The sequence below is a fragment of the Natrix helvetica genome (assembly GCF_964273705.1).
Source record: "Natrix helvetica genome assembly, chromosome: 4".
Lineage (NCBI taxonomy): Eukaryota > Metazoa > Chordata > Lepidosauria > Squamata > Natricidae > Natrix > Natrix helvetica.
The window spans coordinates 156536677-156553487 of NC_138550.1; the positions used below are offsets into that span (position 1 = coordinate 156536677).

At 42.2% G+C, this 16811-nt stretch overlaps 1 protein-coding gene across 1 annotated transcript in view; it reads right to left on the minus strand.

The window, feature by feature from the left end:
• Positions 1-1215: 1215 nt before the first annotated feature.
• FAM91A1 (family with sequence similarity 91 member A1) overlaps positions 1216-16811 on the minus strand; it is a 42031-nt gene continuing 26435 nt past the window's right edge. Inside the window, exons 17-24 of the mRNA XM_081951742.1 lie at positions 15804-15938; positions 13467-13580; positions 10635-10707; positions 10064-10213; positions 9164-9274; positions 6931-7054; positions 6749-6818; positions 1216-5750 (exon numbers count right to left, since the gene is read on the minus strand). Coding sequence (XP_081807868.1) covers positions 5544-5750; positions 6749-6818; positions 6931-7054; positions 9164-9274; positions 10064-10213; positions 10635-10707; positions 13467-13580; positions 15804-15938 — 984 coding nt within the window. The 3' untranslated portion in view covers positions 1216-5543. The remainder of the gene's footprint in view (positions 5751-6748; positions 6819-6930; positions 7055-9163; positions 9275-10063; positions 10214-10634; positions 10708-13466; positions 13581-15803; positions 15939-16811) is intronic.

The window sequence follows — 16811 nt, forward strand, 5'->3', positions numbered from 1 at the left end:
TAATAAACTCGTGTCAAATACCTCAGCAACAGAATTCCACACTGGAGAGAAAAAACACACACTCGCATTTGCGGTATACACAAAGTGTGGCAATTGAGATAAAATATAAAGTCGGCCCACGTTTGGTGGTTTGTGGTTCCAGCCTCTGTGGTTGTTTTTCTATTTTAACTAGAGAACCTTTTTTAAAGAGGCCTTGTCCATCTACATCTCAATTGTTATCCAAAGCTAACTTAGATAAGAAGTTCCTCTTTTTTAAGCTTGAGATTCAATCCCATAAATCGGGGGTGTCAAACTCAAGGCCCCGGGGCCAGATCTGGCCCACAGGATGTTTAGATCCGGCCTCTGGGGCCGTCCTGGAAATAGCAAAGAACCAGACCGCGATGCCTCTGACAGAGAAAATGGAGCTCATGAGAGTTGCACATGGCCCTCCCGACCGCCATTTTCGATGGCAGAGAATTGCAGAGGCCGTTCCAGCTGAAAACGGAGCTTGCGAGGGCTGCAGCCCCCCCCCTCTGCGAGCTCAATTTTCGCTGAGAGAAGGCTGCAGGAGGCCATTGCAGTCACAAATGGAACTCGGGAGCCTGTTTTTCCTGGCAGAGCACTTGGGCCACCACAGGCGCCCTCGACCCGTGACGTTGAGCTGGCCATGCCCCCCTATGCTCCCCCTCCGAGGTCAAACACAATCAAGTTTGACATCCCTGTCATACGTGAAAAAACCCTATCTCTGGTAAGCATTAGATTAGCTGTTTGGTAATATACAGGAACTAGACATACAGCTAACCTTTGACTTACCACCATAATCCAGCCCAAATTTTCTGTTGCTAAGCAAGATGGGAAATTGAGTTTTATTCCCTTTTACCACTTTCCTTTGCACTGTTGTTAAGTGAATCACTGCAGTCGTTAAGTCAGTAACACAACTGTTAAGTGAATCTGGCTTCCCCACTGACTTTGCTTGTCAGAAGGTCACAGACAAGATTATTGTTATGCAACCGTCATAAATACATGCCGGGCATCTGAATTTCGATCCCGTGACCATTGGGGGGGGGAGGACGCTGCAATAGTCGTAAATGTGAAAAACAGGTGTGTCACTTTTTTCAGTGCCTTTGTAACTTCAAATGATCACTAAATGAATGGTTGTGAGTTGAAGACTACTTCTACGTGTAAATTCATCGACCGTCAAAATGCTCGAACTTTGGAATAAGGCATCCGCAAAAGTTCCAGACTAGCAACACAATTTTATTTGTAAACATTTATGTTACATGTTCCAATAAGTTAGCTGAATTCCAGCATTTGTACATTTCACTGTATATGGTCAAAATTGGGTTAGGAAGAAAGAAACTGGATTGTTTCATTGGTTGTTACTGTCCCGTGTTTTAAAACCTTCCAAAATACAAGCAGCATTAAAAACAGTGAGGAAATGCAAAGAAAAGTAACAGGAGTATCGAAAGGGACAATTTAGATCAGGGGTGTCCAAACTTGGGAACTTTAAGACTTGTGGACTTCAACTCCCAGAATTCCCCAGCCAGCCATGCTGGCTGGGGAATTTTGGGAGTTGAAGTCCACAAGTCTTAAAGTTCCCAAGTTTGGACACCCCTGATTTAGATGATTAGGTAGCTGAGAGAAGAGGAGTTGGGGTATAAAAAAAAAGAACCATAGAAATAAAACACATTCTGAGTTTTAGAAACTCACAGAGCAAGTCCAATAAAAATATTATTTCTGGATGCCTCGTTTACTCTAAATTCAAAAAGCAGATTACATCTTAATAATGAAGCACACAAAGACAAACCATGAAATGTTATGGCTTAAAATATTACTAACTTGATTCTGGATGAGTAAAAGCTGCTGGGGGAAAAAAACAGATATTAAAAAAAAATGAATGGATTCCACAGATGTTAAATTTTTGCCTTTGTTCACAGTATATTTAAATCACCGTTCCCAAAAAACCCTAAAATATAGCATAAGCACATATTTAAAAAAGTACACACACAAAATGACAAATTAAGGCTCTGCTTTGTATATCTCTGTTTTCTGTTATAGAAGGGGGTGTTTGTCAGTGAAGCAAAGGCCTGGTTTAGAATAACCCATCCAGGACCCCTTATAATTGTTCACCATTCAGCACCTCCTTCATATCTAGTTTAAATGTTACCTTTCTGGATTCTCACGCCTTGCATAACTGCATCCAAAAAGATACCTGGCCTACCAGTAGTTTTATGGAAGCTTTAAGGTTAGTTATAAGACTTTAAAAAAATAATAATTAGGGAATGCATTATCTGACATCTGGGAATCAAAGAAGAAGCCTGAATCAAGGAGAGATGGGAGTCCATCTCTTGAATAGCTCTGAAATTTGAGGATTTTCTGCTGAATTTCTAGGTACTGAATTTTCATCCTACATTTCAGAAAAACAAAATGACCACAGAGCTGTCATTCCTGTCCCACCCCTGAGAAAATTCCAACATGTGGGAAATCCACTAGGTTGTCAATATACAAACATATATACAGGGTGTGGGAAAACGCCAGAATTTTGTCGTAACGTGGGGAGTGTGTGTTGGGGGAAACTGAATCTTCTACACCTTAAAAGAGAATTATTGGTAGTTCAGGGTTGAAATGAAGGGTCCTTGGTGTTCTCTGAGCTTGCTGGTTTTCTTGCAGACATTTCATTACCCAACTGTGTAACAGCATCAGTTACCTGGTTTGGATAATGAAACGTCCGCAAGAAAACAAGCAGGCTCAGAGAGGACCCAAGACCCCTCACTTCTTCACATTGTAACTGTATATTGAAACCGAAAGCAGCTGTCTTTTAGGGTGGCAAATAGGGTCACAGGAGCCTTTAAGGAGGGAAATTCAGAGTGGGCAAGTCACTAGGGAAGGTTCAGTGGTGGGTTCCGGATTCCGTTGCAACCGGTATGCTGCAACGGGGTCGGGCGTCCACCACATGCACGCGCGCATGTGTACCCACCGCCGACGCTTCAGCTGTTCAGCGGAGCATCACGCAGGTGCTGTACGTTCCGTGTGCATGCGTAAATGGCCCGGTTTGGTCAAATACAGGTAAGGAGAGTGGACGGGCGGGTGGGGCTACCAGGGCACCGTACCGGAACGGTACCTGGTGCTCCCGGCAGGCAGCAGTACGCCCGTACCGGGGCATACTGGTCGTAACCCACAATTGGGATGGTTGTAATCGAATCTGTAAGGAACCCAGAAGATATCTTCATTATCTCCATGAGAGGGCCTTCAGCCTGAAGATTTCAACATCATAAGCTGATGTTTATGCCCAGAAATGGGGCCTGCTTCCTAAATAATTTGGCTTCCCAACATAACTGGCCAATAACTGGCTTCTGAACTATAATCAATCTTCATATTTACCCTCTTCCTATCTTTTTTCCTTCTCTATTATAAGGCTCTTAAGTAACAGCTGTGGCATTTGAAGTACTAACATGGTGGATGATAAATTACATTTTTAGGTGAAGCTGCGTGTTAACTATAATCTTAAAGGTCCATCCTAATATAAAGAGGGAAAGGAAGGTGTAAAATGCTGACAAATGAGAGAAAAGTTGATAAAAATAGGGCTCTTTATACAAATTTTGTGTATGCTTGCTCTTCAGAAGAATAGAATCAGAATTGGTGGATAGAAATGGAAGGGGATTACGTGGTGTGTGTGTGTATCTGTGCGAGGGAGGGAGGGAAGGAAAGAAAATGAAACAATATCCAACGACCTAAGTTCTAATTTTTAAAATATGGACAGCAAATCCTTTAAAAAAAACAAAAAAACATTTCCTGCTATATCCTCCTGGAATGTCAAATAAGTGCTCTCTAAATTCTTGGTCCCTCAAACATTTTCACCATTCAAGCCAGCTGATTTGCATTAAAAAGAAAGAAAGAAAAAATCCAGTTAAAGAAACCAGCCAAGCTTCCCGCAAAGTCCTGGGATCGTTCAACTTTTAGGCCACAATGATTTTAGGAAACAATTCCAATTCCTAACTTCTTACAGCTGCGTTTTTTAAGACTCGGCAACCGCCGAGAAGATCCTGAACCGAGCAGAACTGCATTTACAGAATGTGTTACCGACCCTACTGAACTAATTATTAAACAACACTGTGCACGTTTTCTCTTGCCCTTCTAGGAAGGGAACACTGATATATTCTAGAAAGACTCCAGCACGAATCATTTCCATTAACCTTTTAAATAGTGAACAAAGCACCTCAACTGTAGTGGCTATCCACTAAAACACCCCCCTCCATCTATTCCTCTGAAACGAGTGAAAACCGTAGAGAAAGGCAACCTGTACGACAGTTTGTTCGGGAACATTAGGAAATTCCCTGGAGGGTTATCCTCAAAGCTTCCCCATTCTAAACCGGACTTGCCTTCCTTTTTAATACCTTGCTTATAGTCCGAGTATCTCCCTTTATCTGCCTATTCCTACACGGTAGGTAAATGTTTTCTTGAGGGTGGCCTTTTCCTTCAGAGTCTCGGTTACCCCTGAACAGAATTGACTGAAAGCTTTCCTATGACGCCTTCAAGAACACGGAACACCGTTGGTACGTTTTGTGGACCGTGTCCACAGTCAAAAAAAGCTTGTCGCCTATATTCACCAAGTCAGATTTTTCACCTAAGTTCCTGTTCTCCCGCCCGCAAGCTGCCCGAAGAAGTGTGCTTGGAAACCCAAGGGAACAGAATCAAATTTTCCAGGTTCAGCTTTTGGGATGCTTGTTGGTGCTTTCCAAAGACAAATTCCACACAGGACAATGAATTCGCACAAAAGGAGGACTTATAGATTACATGTAAAACTTTTGCATAGCTAACTCTACAATGACATGCCCGTGGGGCGAGCAGATTTTTTTTAGTTAGAAAGGAGAATATTAAATCAAATCTCTTAATGTTTTCCCATGAGGCATCGGCAGATGTTTACAAAATTTCAGATTAAAACCCAGTAAAAAATAGCATCAATGTTTCGGTGCCAAAATCTTCCAACCGTTGTTTTTAACCAGGTAGTTAAATTAGACTAGGTTGGCAACAGTCCCTCGTACTGCTAGTCCTCAAGAGCGTTGCCAGAATCACCGACACAGACATGGAGCATTATTTGAGTATAATTTGTGCCTTTCTAACATCAAAAACTGTTTTAACTGTTTAGGTATTATTGTAATACAAAAGAACCAGGCAAATTTAAGGTCAGCATTACTAATATATATATATATAAAATTGCTATTATCCCTTGCGACAGCGTAGAAATTCAATCAATGATCAGAAAGCTTCGGAAGGGGACGGTCTGTTAAAAAATAATAATGAAAGATCGATTGTCTTGAGATAAAGAGACAGGCCAACGATGAACAAAAGCTTTTTCGTTATGGCAGAACATGCAAGGAACTGGGAGACCAAATGCTTCTTCTTCCTCCCCCCCTCCCCCCCATTGAAATGTAACATCACACCCTTTATTAACACCTTCACTGCAGGGAACGTGTTGTGACGGCATCACAAGTTTCAGAAGATTGGCACTGTGAGTTGAATGCAGTTGGTTACCAGGAGTCCAAAGGCAAGTTGTGAAGGCTGCACTACTTTACGTGTTCTGGAGGCATGGCTGCAATTAGGACCGAGGAAGGAGAATGTCCACTCCATTCCGATAACACGCCATCCTTAAACACGAGATTCTTGGCAGGCAGCGGGACCCCAGCGTCGGCAGAAGTTAGAGGAGAAAGTAAACTTGACGCAGAAGAAGAAAAACTGGCCTCTGAAAGCAACTCCATGGTTGAAATGTTTTCCTAAATGAGAAGAAGGGGCACGGGGTTCAATAGGATTCCTATTTTGCTTTTACTACAGGTGATCCTCATTTTACAACCATTCATTTGATGACTGCTGTATGCAGGAGTCGGATTCAAAAATTTTAGCAACCGGTCCTCTGCCAGGTTGCTGGGTGGGCGTGGCCATGGTGGGTGTGGCTTACTCAGCCTCCTGCACCATGGCGAGAGGGGTGGTTTCCGCCCTCCCCTGGGCTCCGGAGGCCTTTTAGAGGCTGGAAAGTTTTTTGCCCTCCCAGAGCCTCCGTCCTGGCCCTGCTTACCTAGCATACAAAATGGACTGCGTGGAAACTCCTGGGATGGGCGGGGAGGGGTGGGCCAGTCCTTGCAACTACTGGCTTGGCGAACCAGATGAAAAATTAGCATCTGGTTCCTCCGAACCAGTCCGAACTGGCTGAATCCCACCCCTGGTTGTATGCCATATGTTTCCCCCTGTTGAGAGGGGGCTGTTCAAAATTGACACAGATGGCCTCTTTGACAGAGGGGGAGACGCCATCTGTCTCCAGTCTACAACACAGTCCTTTCAGCAGTTCTAAGAAAGCTCCACACCCACTTGCAGCACTCAGGTAATCTTGAGCGCACAGATAAACGTCCAGGTGGCCTCAACAATTCTCTAAAAGAATGCAAATGACCAGCTGTCTGCAAGGAGCATCAGTCCTTCCATTCCCCGCCCTCCAGTCAGAGCTAAAAGAAGCTTCTTGGATGAGAAGCGAAAGACCTTCAAAGAAAAACAAGAAAAGTCCAGTTGCCTCTTGAAAAAAAGGACCTTTGGGACAACCTGGATGACTGGGAATCTCGAGTCAAAAGATCATGAGATACATGCTCCCATTTTGGCTCCCGACAAAGACTCCCCATCGGCCCAGATGCGAATCCTGACAGAAATGTGTAAACTGCCCAGAGTGGCTGGGAGTTGATCAGCATGTAAATAAACAAATAAATGAATATGTTCTTAGTGCATTTACCTGGAATGAATGAACAAAACTAAGGACCTGCAGGGAAAGTTTTCTGCTGGAATGTAACAGTTTTTGAAGGCTGCCAAAAAGACAACAGAAAAAGCGACAGGGTCATGTGCAGCATCTGATAACTGTGTACACTTTCTTTTTCGCTTTCTTTTTTCTTCGGCATCATCCAACAAAAGCCTCACCTGTCTCTGCTGCATAATCCATGGCTGGCGATCTTTCGACAGACTTTTCGGTTGAGGTCCGAGCTGAACAGTGGGATTCCAAAGCTCAGTTCCAAGGGAACCCACTCCAGTTCTGTGGTAGGGACTGGAAAGATACCAAGGAAGGGCAAAGTGGAAGGGACTTCAGCTGCCAATTGTTATGACTTTTTAAACACCTTTGTGAATTTAGGAAACCTTCACAAATTACATTGTTAGTAATGACTTATATTCCACTTTACAGCCGTCTCTAAACAGTTTTACAGAGTCAGCCTATTGCCCCCGACAATTTGAGACTTCATTTTACCCACCTCAGAAGGATGGAAGGCTGACTCAGCCTTGAGCCTGGTGGGATTTGAACTGCCAAATTGCAGGCAGTCAGCAGAAGTAGCCTGCAGTACTGCACTCTAACCACTGCGCCACTGAGGCTAATGAATGATGACTGCACAACAGTAGTAATAATAATAATAATAATAATAATAATAATAATAATAATAATAATAATAATAATAATGCAATGATGATCTCTTCCTCTTGTACAAGTAGTCCTTGACTTACGACAGTTCACTTAGTGGCCATTCAAAGTTACACTGAAAAAAGGGACTTATGACCATTTTTCAGACCTATGACCGTCGCAGCATCCCCGTGGTCACGTGATTTACATTCGGATGCTTGACAACCGATTCACATTTACGACGGTTGCAGTGTTCCTGGGAGTCATGGGATCCCCTTTTGCAAAACCTCTGACAAGCGAAGTCAATGGGGAAACCAGATTCACTTAACAATCGGGTTACTATACAATAATACAATACAATAGCAGAGTTGGAAGGGATCTTGGAGGTCTTCTAGTCCAACCCCCTACATAGGCAAGAAACCCTATACCATTTCACTAATTTAATAACTGTGGTGATTCACTTAACAAATGTGGTAAGAGAAGTCGTAAAATGGGGCAAAACTCACTTGACAAATTTCTCGCTGAGCCACATAAAAATGTTGGGCTCAATTGTGGTCGTACGTCGAGGACTACCTGTACCTTCAAGAGGTTGAAGTGCTTAGGCCAAGCAATAAACTCCACTCAAATGAACAAACAGTGGAAAAACAGCAGTCAAGATCCTTGTCTATTTTTCTTCTGGTTGATGGTTCATCCATAACCATCAGCCCAACCATTAGTGCAACTGAGCAAATCTGAAAACGAACGCATTTTCTGATTCCCCCCCCCCCCCCCAAACCAGCATCTGGGAATCACCCTTCAAAGCAGATTTATAATACACTCTCTGCTTTCAGAAAATTCACCGTAGACAATAAAAATAATTTATCCTCTGCACTTTTTTGTTAGGGAGGCAGTCCTCGACTTACGACCCCAGTCGAGGCCAACATTTCTGTGGCTAACGGAGACATTCGTTTTGGCCCATTCAATGACCTTTCTTGCCACAGTTGTTAAATGAATCACTGCGGCTGTTAAATTAGTAGCAAGGTTATTAAGTGACTCTGCTTTCCCGTTGATTTCGCTTGTAAGAAGGTCGCAAAAGGGGATCACAGGACCCCTGGGATGCTGAACCGTCATAAGTACGAGTCAGTTGCCAGGTGTCTCAATTTTGATCACATGATCATGGGGATGCTGCAAAAGTCGTAAGTGTGAAAAACAATCCTAAATAATTTTTTTCAGTGCCGTTTGGTGACTTTGAATGGTTCACTAAAAGAGCTGTTGTAAGTCGAGGACTAATTGTTCAATGTAGCCCTTTCTCCTTCTGCCAGTTGTTCTACCACAAAGCCCAACAAATCTACGACTGGAACTTCTGCTTCTTGTTATAGGTCGGGGTCCCCAATTCCTGGTCTGGCAACGGTCTGCGGCATGCGAGCAACCAAGTTGTGCAAACAAGCGAAGTCCCATCTGTGGGATGTAGGCAACATGCAAAAACCACACCCTCTTTGTGGTCCATGGAAAAGCCTCTCTCCACGGAACTGGTCCCTGGTTCCCCAGAAGTTGGGGGCCACTGTTATGAGTTACCCACAGATTGCAGAGAACATCATGAACTACAGTGTTAATGCAGGGGTCCGCAAACTTGGCAACTTTAAGACTAGTGGACTTCAACTCCCAGAATTCTGGGTGTTGAAGTCCACAAGTCTTAAAGTTGTCAAGTTTGAAGACCTCGGTGTCATGCCATTTAAGGTTCTCCATGTCCTAATAATACAATCTTCTCCATTTCCATAAGGTTACCTTCTGGGCTTTGTTTAGCAGCAGGATCTACTACGTAAGGCTCTTCAATGACCATTTCAAAGGACTCTGTGCTTCCGTTTACATCTGAGCCCAGGGCAAGCTCTGGCTCACCTGAAGAGGAAAATCAATACTTCAAATTATACATATATACCTTGTTTCCTCGAAAATGGGCATCCAACAACTGAAAGATGCTGTGCTTGACCGCTTAGCATGGAGAGCACTTGCCTATAAAGCTGGCAAGAGTTGGACACGATTGAATTGTTAAAAGAGGGGTGTCAAACTCAAGGCCGGTGAGCCACACCCAGCCAGTGGGGTGCTTAGATCTGGCCCGTAAGGACCGCCCTGGAAACCTCTGCCAGCGAAAACTAAGTTGACTCAAACTTAATCTTGTCGCTTAACCTCTTCTGTCTTCAATTTTAACTTTACTTTTGATCTTTTTGGGTGTTCTCTTCACACTTTCTCTCCAGCTTTCCTTCCGTTCTGGAGCTGTCCCAACTTTCAGCAGTTTTAATGGCTGTTTCTCTGTCGCCGGAAAAAGGGCTTCTCCTGGATCTACCAGGGACTTTGTGATGTCCCTGGGATCAGCAGGATGTGCCCTTCTCTATCACCGTCTCTGCAGGCCGGTTTAGGTCCAAAAGGACCGTCCAGCGGCAGAGATATCGACGGCGATCTTGGAGCTTCAAGATGGCACATCGTATCGTCACTACGTCAGCCCTGCCTCCCCCCAACTGATCTTCTTTTGTTGTCCTGAATGGGAAAATGGAGCTGGAAAGCAGGTTAGTGGGGTGAGGAGAGAATGGGGATTTTGCAGTAACCTTTCCCTGCCATGCCCACCAAGCCATGCCACATCCACAGAACCGGTAGTAAAACATTTTAAATCCCACCACTACCAGGACCAACCTTTTTCCTCAGATGCATCGCTCAGCTTCCTCTTCACAGGGTGACTGAAAGGGTTCAACATAGTGAGGTAGCCGCAGAAGTGCTGCAGGTCCATCTTTTCCCTCAACATCTTCAGTGCTTTATGGACTCCCATGTTGAGACGGGAAAAATCTAGACATAACCCCACCCCCAAAAGAGTATATTAAATCAATTTATTAAATTAAACCACCACCGATAACAGGAAGAATATAAAGAAGATTTGGAGAATTACTGAATGTTGATATAATGTCCAAGTTTGGGATTTGATATGCTCACAGTGTCTTTTCACATTTGGGATTTCTGTTTTTGTTTTGTTCAGTTTACAGTGTTTTCATAGGGAAAGAAAATGTGCAGTCAAAACTTTTAATAATAAAAAAACCCGATTACTGATGGTGAGCAAACTTTCCTCTCAGGATACAAGACTTTGCAGGAGTCTCTAGACTTGAAGTCTAAGGCTGCTTCCTAGAAACATGAAGCGGGAAGTGACAGGAATAAAATTCTGTCTTGATTTTATGACGTATGAACTATTAATAAATAAATAAATCCACCGTACCTCCTTGCTGTTCTGCTTCATCAAGTGGAAATGGAATATGGATTGTTTCCCCCATGCCACGTATGCCGTGTCCCTAAATGCCAAGAGGTACAGTACAGTAAGGTAAAAAATTGGCAGCCTTCTGACAACTTTCGGTTCTGCGTTCTCCATCGCTCTACGATTTTGGAATATTGGTAAGAGTTGTTGGGTTATGACTGGAGAGGTCCAGGGACAACTCTCTCTGTGCCCATAAATTACACAAAGAACCTTGGGCCTGTCACTCTCTCTCTCAGCGCTATTTTACAAAGTGGTGTCAGGTTCCGAAGGGTTAATGAAACCAGCCAAACACAGAAACGGTTTGTAAATGAAGTTTGTATTCTTCCTTCGGCACGAACTGACCAACAAAGCACTAAGGCAATGACAAAATTGTCAGAGCTGCCACCCGGTGCTTCCCACCACCTTTTATAGCTACATTGGTAATTAAGATAAGCTGCACCCCGCACGTGTGCACACCCATCACCTCGTGACCCAGAGCGAAACCACCCGGCAATTAATCATGGATTGTTAGCAGGCGTTTCTTCACTTGTATAGGTGGGATGGTGAGTCTTGGCAGCTGGCTCAGTCTTCTCCCCTGAATGGCAGCTCCAGGCCTCTGAGCTGGCCGGAGCTGACAGTGGTTGTTAGTATAAAATACAGGTAGGATAGGAATGTCTAGGACAGGGATGTCAAACTCAAGGCCTGGGAGCCGGATCCGGCTTGCGGGATGCTTAGTCCTGGCCCGTGGGGTTGTCCTGGAAACAGCAAAGGACTGGCCTGCGGTGCTTCTGCCAGTGAAAACAGAGTTCGAGAGGTCTGCAGGCAGAGGGTTGCAGGAGGCCGTCACAGTGGAAAATGACGCTCGGGAGGGCTGTGGGCGGCCCTCTCAAGCTCTGTTTTCACTGGCAGAGGGTTGCAGGAAGCTGTCGTATCCAAAAACAGAGCTCGGAAGCCTGTTTTCGCTGGCAGAGCGCTTGGGCCACCACAGGCGCCCCTGACATGAGTGATGTGAAGCTGGCCATGCCCCCCCCCCCCGAGGTCAAACATAACCCTGATGGGGCCTTCAATGAAATTGAGTTTGACACCCCTGCTCCAGGACATCTTAGAAAAACAGATAATCCTCATGTCAAAGAAACCATGGTCGCCTGGGCGAAAAATTTCGGTTACAATGTGGAATTGGCTAAGTGGGAAAAACTTTGGATACTTAATCAGAAACTAACATTGGCTACGGCGTATAAAGAAAATCTTTATAAGATGTTCTACAGATGGCATCTCCCTCCAGCACGGCTTTCCAAAATGTTCAAAAATCTGGCCCCAAATTGTTGGAAGTGTAAAAAAACACCAGGCACTTTCTATCATATGTGGTGGATGTGCAATGAGGCAAAAAAAATATTGGAAAATGATTCAATCATGGTTAGAACAAATGGTGGGAGAACAAATTATGTTTAAACCAGAAACCTTTCTCCTAGGCATAATACCGGAGGGGTTTAAGAAAGATACACTTTATTTAATTATACATATACTAACTGCAGTGCGCATAACCTATGCACAGTATTGGAAAAAAGAAAATACACCATCAGAGCTAGATATAATCAGAAAAGTGTTGGCCTGTGCAGAAGCAGATAGGCTCACTCTTGAACTTAAAAATAAAGGGGGATCAGAATATTTTGAGGCATGGAATAGATTTTATGATTAGTATAAGACAAGATGACAAGACTGGAACAAATGTATATATTGTGATTGAACAGAAGGACAGACAATGTATTAAGTAGATTAATTGTTAATGGTTGAAATTAGCTGTACATAATGTGAATGTATGGTCACTCCGACTCCACGGTATTGCATTGTTTTAAATGTAAAACCAAAAATATATATATAATAATAATAAAAAAGAAAAACAGATAATCCTCGAATTATGACCCCAGTTGGGACTGGACGTTCCATCATTAAGCGAGGCGGTTGCTGAGTGAGTTGAGTCCAATTTTGCACCCTCTTTTGCTGTTGTGGTTAAGTGAATCCCCACATTCGTTAAGTGAATCTGGCTCCCCCAGTTGACTTTGCTTGCTGGAAGCTGGCTAGGAAAGTCACAGATGGTGATCACATGACCCTGGGACAGTGCAACCATCATAAATGTGCTATTTGCCAAGTCCCCGATTTCTGATCATATGATTATGGGAATGCTGCAATAATCATCTATGAGGACTGGTTCTAAACCACTTTTTTCAATGCCATTGTAACTTCCAATGGTCACTAAGTGAATGGTCGTAGGTTGAGGACTACCTATACAAATGAAATAAATGTTTGTCTGTATCCTGGTCTCTAAGCCATTTTAAAGATCCAGCACTTCTAAGATATCCTGTCCTGCAACTGCTGAGCACCAGGACCCGCAGAGCTCCTAAAATTAGATTTATATCTAGTCATCTCAGAGTTGTGAGTTTAACTCCAGTGGAGCCTCACAGAATAACATCTAGCTACACACACCTGACAATTCCCAATAAAGACAAAAGTGGTCATGCAGCACCTCTTGGTGGTTCATGTCATATAAAAACAATGTGATGATTTTTCAAATTTAATTTTATGGAAGTGATTATTATTGGATGAGTTGGATGTATTTTGTGTCTAATCAACACATCTGGAAGGTGTCCTTTGTAGCCTATGATAATAAATGTTGACCAGGAATTCTAATAAGCTACACTTAAATGAACAGTCTACCAGCCACCCATTGCCCATTCATATTTCTGCTTCTACCTTGGCCAAAATAGAAAAAAAATCTATCAAACTCAGTTATTTAGTCTATTTTTGTATAAGTCTTTGTACCTGAATCAGGACAGCAGAATGGGTTAAAGCATCATTCAACATAGTAAGCACATTCGAAGTGGGGACTACTCCTGGATCGTGACCCCAAGATGTTATTAATAAACGGTCATAGCCCTGGGAATCAAATGCAAAGAGACAAATTAAGATCCAATTAACAAGACATTTATTTATCTATTTATTTATATTACATCTATAGTAGTGTAATTCAGGGCCTGCATTTGCCCCCGCACATTTTCCCATTAAAATTTTACTTGGTTTTCTTTTCAGCCTGGTCACCTGGCTTAAATCTTTTTCTGTTTGTTAGGAGAGAAAATATGCAAAACCTGATATGTATTTATTTAATATACTTTTTCAAGTAACATATTTGTTAATGCTATATTTATAATTGCTGGAGGCACTATCTTTGGTGGATAGGCTTAATTTAATAATACAGAAAAGGGGTTGTTGGTGGTAGTTAATCTATTATCAACTAGCCAATAACCCGGCGTTGCACGGATATTTATTTATAGGGGGGAAAATTCCAGAACAAATATAATTTCTAATTTTCCTGCTTACCAGAGGGAGCCCCCTTGTGGAGTACTGGGACGCCATTACCAGTTCCACTGCACTGTACAGTAGAAGCCATTTTACAGCAGTACAGCAGAAGCCATTTTATGGCACAACAGGCTGTATCTTAACAGAACACACACCCCGAGGGGTGTTAGGGGTGTCTTACCCCCACAGTATTTTTCTCCAGAGGCTAAGTCATCTGTGTACCAAGTTTGGTTGAAATTACTGGAGGTATTCCAGAGTTATGCTAGAACACACACACACACTTTACATACACACACAATAAAACACACACACACATGTTATATAAAGAATCAGAGGTATATTCTCTAGAAAACAAGAAAGTGTCTTAACTTTTGTTGCAAGTGTTTCAGTGGATCTCAAATTATCACTAATGTAACCAAAAATAATATTTAGAAGGTATTGGACTCCATTACATTTGGATGTAAAAGGACTGTCAAAGACAGCAATTGGAGATGTAATAAGAATCATGCTTCTTTAAAACACACATTTTTACAATAATCCTCTACTTAACAAGTTTTGGGAGAAAGTAGTTGATTGTGTGTCAGAAGTTAAAATTCTCAGATGATAATATTTTCCCTGAACTGCACACCTAATACATGGAATTTGATAACTGGGCAATGTAAAGAGATTCTCCATGGTCAAAAAACTGAAATTGCAGCACTGGAAAAATAAATGTATCCCACCCCTACACTCATTGGAGATCTGATTGCATTTACCTCCAAGGAGTTTATGACATTTATGTTTCTTGACATATTATTTCATTTTATTATATAACATTTTGATGTTTTTTTTCTATTCTTGAACAATGAATGTATATTTTATCACTATTAGCTTTGTGTTTTGCCTTTTTTCTTTTTATTAATTAAAAAGCAGTAACAATAAATATAAAAAAGTGTATATTATCTAATAAAACCACTAAAGAGTCTGATTCAACCCATTTTCAAAGTTCTCTAAACGCAATGTTTTCAACATTCTTCTTTTGCCAAATGATAAATGACTTAGATTAATTATATTGATTTATCTCTGGAATCACCTCTCTTCTACCATGAATTAGAAATCCTCTAGATTTCAAACACCAATACCCTCTCAAAGGGGTGCAAAATATTTTGAATTCCCACCAGGTTATTTTGGTAAGAAGTAACGGAGTAAGTAAAGGAATAATGAAGGATGTGGTGGCTCAGTGGCTAAGACGCTGAGCTTATCGATCAAAAGGATCGGCAGTTCGAATCCCTAGCGCCACGTAACAAAGTGAGCTCCCGTTACTTGTCCCAGCTTCCGCCAATCTAGCAGTTCGAAAGCACATAAAAATCCAAGTAGAAAAATAGGGACCACTTTGGTGGGAAGGTAACAGTGTTCCGTACGCCTTTGGCATTTAGTCATGCCTGCCAGATGACCACGGATATGTCTTCGGACAGCGCTGGCCCTTCGGCTTTGAAACAGAGATGAACAACTAGCACATATGTGCTAAGGGAACCTTTACCTTTAAGGGAGTAAGCAAGAATTAAAAAGAGCCCAATTTTAACTCAAAAAGGGGTTGATTTGGAAACAATTTTGCCATTACAATGAAGGAGAATACTTGTAGCTCAGGGCTGCATTGTTGATTTTATCTTGTTTGGAGAATGAAACATCTGCAAGAAAACAACCAAGCTCAGAGTTCTTTCAAACTTTTACAGTTTCCCTCAGTATGCAACTGTTGTTGAGTTGTTCTGAAGTTGAGGCCCAATTTCAGAAGACTCTCAGACCCTGAAAGTGTGGGACACCTACCTGAAATATATCTGGAAGCTTTCGAAGCCTTGTGCCTTTAGATAATAACAGGGATGGAGGTCCCTGTCCGGTTATGTGGTAAATATAGAGCTTGAACCACACAGAGCTCACTTCTGGAATAGCTGGCCCAATATGCTGTGAAGAGATGGAAAAGTCAGAATGGAAGCAGACAGGGCAGTTAATTTGGGCTCAGCAGGAAGAACAGAGCAACTGCCATCAGCATTTGCAGTGATCCTCAGACCATTTCATGTGTTTCTTTTTAAAGTTAATTATAAGATAAAAATATAGATGCTAGAAAGGGCAAAGAAGAAAGAGATGAGAGGGAGGGAGGAGAAAAGAAGAAAGGAGATGGGAGGGAGGGGGAGGGAGGAAGGAAGTGGCAGCGAGGGAAGAGGGAGAGAGGGAAGAAGGAGATGGGAGGGAGGGAGGGAGGGAGGAAGGAAGGAGATGGCAGGGAGGGGGAGGGAGGGAAGAAGGAAGGAAATGAGAGGGAGGGAGGAAGGAAATAAGTAAATTTTCTCAGTGCAGTAGAATACAAAAAAGTTACAACCTTAAGCTTTTGCTTTACATTTCTACACATTTCAAGCGATTTCTATAACAACAAAATCATTCTAATCACAAACACCTAAAATCAAAGTTTCACACTCCTCCCTAATTTAAAGCAAAAAAAAATCCAGAAGTGGTTTCCAAGTAGAAACAAAACTAGATAAGATTCTTCTTGGTTTAAAAAAGTAAGTACAATCTTTATTGTCATTGTATTTAAATACAATGAAATTGGTTGTCAGTTTCACATCTCTTGGCAACTGCATTATCTTTAACATCCATTCTTCCACTGTGGGAAATAGTCCTATATTCCAACATGTTTTTTTTCCAGAATGACTTTTGGAACTATTATCTATTAAAGAACAGAAAATATGCTCATTTTGAAACATTTTTAAAAACACTTAAAAACAAATCTGATTAGAGCTTCCAAGAAGAAAAAAAAACCACTCAAGAGATACTAAAAGA